General features: G+C 63.3%; 1 protein-coding gene across 1 annotated transcript in view; it reads left to right on the forward strand.

Moving 5' to 3' along the window:
• Positions 1 to 2,889, forward strand: part of DUSP15 (dual specificity phosphatase 15) — an 11,338-nt gene extending 8,449 nt beyond the window's left edge. The window contains exons 8-14 of the mRNA XM_017735635.1: positions 452 to 641; positions 843 to 919; positions 1,130 to 1,235; positions 1,497 to 1,598; positions 1,681 to 2,076; positions 2,189 to 2,307; positions 2,421 to 2,889. Of these exons, the coding sequence (XP_017591124.1) occupies positions 452 to 641; positions 843 to 919; positions 1,130 to 1,235; positions 1,497 to 1,598; positions 1,681 to 2,076; positions 2,189 to 2,307; positions 2,421 to 2,561 (1,131 nt within the window). The 3' untranslated portion in view covers positions 2,562 to 2,889. The remainder of the gene's footprint in view (positions 1 to 451; positions 642 to 842; positions 920 to 1,129; positions 1,236 to 1,496; positions 1,599 to 1,680; positions 2,077 to 2,188; positions 2,308 to 2,420) is intronic.
• Positions 2,890 to 3,445: the final 556 nt, after the last annotated feature.

Here is a 3,445-nt window from a genome sequence, read left to right on the forward strand (position 1 = left end):
CCCGGCCCTGGGAGCGCCCGTGGGACTGACCCCCGGGCTCCGTGTGCACTCCCGGGGCTCCCCACTGCCCTGGGCTCCCCACTGCCCTGGGCTCCCCACTGCCCAGCTCCGTGCGCACCCCGGAATTCCTCACCCAGCTCCGTGCAGCCGAGCTCCATGTGCACCTTACAGGGCACTCTGTGCGCGGCGCTAGGACTTGGCTCCATGCGCACCCCTGAGACACAGCGCCCAGCTCCGTGCACACTCCCGGGGCTCCCGCCTGCCCAGATCCGTGTGCTCCCCTGGACCCCGCGCCAGCCACTTTCCCGCAGCCCCCCAGGACACACAGCCCCCGTTCCCCACTGCCCCCTCAGCCCTGGTGAACTCTTGCTCCGGTGGACCCCCTTGGACAGCCGAGCCGGGGGCCAGGTTGTGGCAGCCCCCACAGCACAGGGCACCCTGTGTCCCTCAGGCTTGGGCCGTCTACAAGGGGAAGTACCACGAAGGGACGGACAAGGCTGACCCCTCCACCTGGAAGACGCGGCTGCGCTGCGCCCTAAACAAGAGCACCGACTTCCAGGAGGTGCCCGAGCGGAGCCAGCTGGACATCTCCGAGCCTTACAAGGTGTACCAGATCGTGACTGACAGAACCTGTGATGCAGGTATGTCCCTGCCGTCCCTCCTCCTGTGCCAGATGTGGGGTTGATACCTGAACCATGCCCGTACAAGCCCCATGCCCCACAGACATTACCCTTCCTCCCTGCTCCTCTTCCTCTCCGGGTGTCCCAGAAAGCCGGCTGTCTTCCCTGGGGCTGTTCCTGCCGTTTGCCAGGGGTTCATCCATTCTTTCTTGCTCTCTGCAGAGGACAGTGACACACAGTCCCCATGCAGTGAGGACCAGCAGGTGAGCCTGCCCTGTGCCATCCAGGCAGGGGAGAAGGTGGGACCCTCAAATCCCCCCCTCACCCATCAGCTGCTCCCCTGCTTGCACACTACCTGCATCTGCCCCACGGGGCATTGGTGAGGGTCCCCTGTGCTACGCAGCTGCCAGACCCAGGCAGGGGACCTGCTGGTTCATGGTAGAGGCAGGAGCTGGCTCAGGATCCCCCACTGCCAGCTCAGCCCTCACCAAAGCTGCTCCTCCCCCCAGGGCAGCATCGTGGGGAGTCCAAAGAAGGAGGAAAGCCAGAAGGACGTGCTGGAGACTGCCCACGTGTCTCCACAGCCCCGGCTCTCTGCCCATCTGACTGAGCGAGGTGAGGAGGGTCCCTCTCAGTGGGATAAGGCTGGGGGCAGGGAGCACACACTTCTGCCAGGATCCTGCAGGGATTGAGGTAGGGGCTGACGACTCCCACCCTACCCCAGCAAAGCCATGCCCTTAGGGGATATAATGAGGCCCAATAATGAGCAAACACAGTGGGAAGTGTGGGCCCAGGGCCTTGGGCCAGGAGAGTGCCTGGGAGCCATTGGGGTAACTGCCCATGTCCTTTCGCCACCTCATCTCTGCCCTGGTCCAGGGTGCCTTGTGAGGGGAGTCTTCTATGGCTGGAACCCAACCCATGGCCAGCTTCTTCCTGGACCCCAGTCCTACCTCCCTGTGGAGGATGTCAACAATTCAGGTAGGAGCCACGCTGGCGGGCAGTGCCTTGGGTGGCTGCACCAAGCCAGACTGCCCATGAACTGACCTCCCCCTTGCCCCAGACTGCTGGCTCCACATCCGCCTGTACTACTGTGACGTGCTGGTGAAGGAGGTGACCACCCGCACGGCCGAGGGCTGCCGCATCACCACCAGCGCTGTGCCGGCCGACAGCGAGCACCTCTACGGCCCCTCCTGCATGGAGCAGATAAAGTTCCCTCCACCGCAGGTGCTCAGCGGCCATGGCCACGTGGCCTGCATGACCGACGTGCTGGAGCGACTCCTGCCTCACCTGGAGCGCGGGGTGCTGCTGTGGGTAGCACCTGAGGGGGTCTTCATGAAGCGCCAGTGCCAGGGCAGGGTGTACTGGAATGGGCCACTGGCCCCACACAAGAACTGGCCCAACAAGCTGGAGAGGGAGAAGACCTACAAGCTGCTGGACACACAGCAGTACATACAGCGTAAGTCCTGGGAGTCCCTGCTGCTCTCAGGAAGAGGGGCAGGTCCTGCCCTGGTGTGGCTGATGGGGGCTGTGGGGACCCCGTGTCCCCTGACAGGGTTGGTGTCTTGCAGAGGTGCGGGAGTACCTGAGCAATGGGCAGCTCATGCCCCAGTACCAGATCTACTTGTGCTTCGGGGAGGAATACCCCACCAGAGCTGGGCACCCCTTCCAGAAGCTCATCATGGCTCACGTGAGTACCCACTGGGGCTGGCACCCCCGAGTACCCCCAAGCCAGGCATGGGGACCATTGCGATGTGGGGACACGGACCTGTTCCCATCCTCCATCATTCTGTGCCTCCACAGGTGGAGCCGGTGTTTGCACGGGAGCTCTTCCATCACGCCCAGCGCTTGAGGCCGACGCTGCTCTGCAACTCCCCCCAGCCCTGCGTCCCTGGCACCTCCAGCCACGTTCTCCATGTCCTCAAACAGCTCTGCCAGCCCTGAGCTGGGTGGGAGAAGAGAGCCCAGTTGCCATAAAGTCTCAGAGTGGGAGGCTCTGATCCCCACGGCACCACTCCAACTGCATGTCCCGAGGCAGAGTGTGCAGGGTGCTCAGCGTGTGGGACCAGACAAGGATTGATGTTAGCTGGGGTGGGCAGATGCTGCTGCCCCTGTGATTGCTGTATTTATTCCCCAGGAGTCCCCCAGGTGGGATTTGTTTGCATGCCTGTTCAGCAAGCTGGAGCAGACCTGGCTCTGTCCTTGCACCTTGTGCTGCCAGGACTCGCCATTAGCAAACCTTAGAAATAAAGGTTGTGTTTTTGTATCGGTATTGGGGGCTGGCTCTGGTTTTGGGGGGCTGGTGCTGGTCCAAGCAGAGCACGGGTGGCTGGGGAAGCTGAGGGCCAGACAGAGCCTCATGTGGGCAAAGCCAGCTCAGCCCCAGCCACAGGGAAACAGCGTGAGACAACCCCCTGCCCCAGCGCTGGCTCCAGACCTGTCCTGCCCCTTGTCCCAGCCCCTTGGCAGGGATGAAGGCAGCAGTGAGGTGCCCGTTAGCTGCTCTGCTGACCCAGCAACACAGAAGCCTGTCCTAAAGGCACTCACTACCTGTGCCTCAGTTTCCCCTCATGAGTGGTGTGATGGGGCTCCTGGGGCCCGTGCTGCGCCCAGAGTTTTGGGAACAATGCAGAGACCTGGCACAGGACAGAGCACAGGCCCAGGCTGGGAGCAGGGGCTGAGGCACTACGGTGAGCAGGGGGCAGGTGGGCATCTGAGGGCAGGCAGCACCCTCAGTCCTGCCAACATCCCTCACTCAGCCCCGCTGCAGCCCAGGAGGAGCCCGGCTGCACGCCGTGAGCAGGACAGGATGAGAACCAGGTCGTGGG

This window comes from Corvus brachyrhynchos, unplaced genomic scaffold (genome assembly GCF_000691975.1).
Source record: "Corvus brachyrhynchos isolate BGI_N302 unplaced genomic scaffold, ASM69197v1 scaffold10, whole genome shotgun sequence".
Lineage (NCBI taxonomy): Eukaryota > Metazoa > Chordata > Aves > Passeriformes > Corvidae > Corvus > Corvus brachyrhynchos.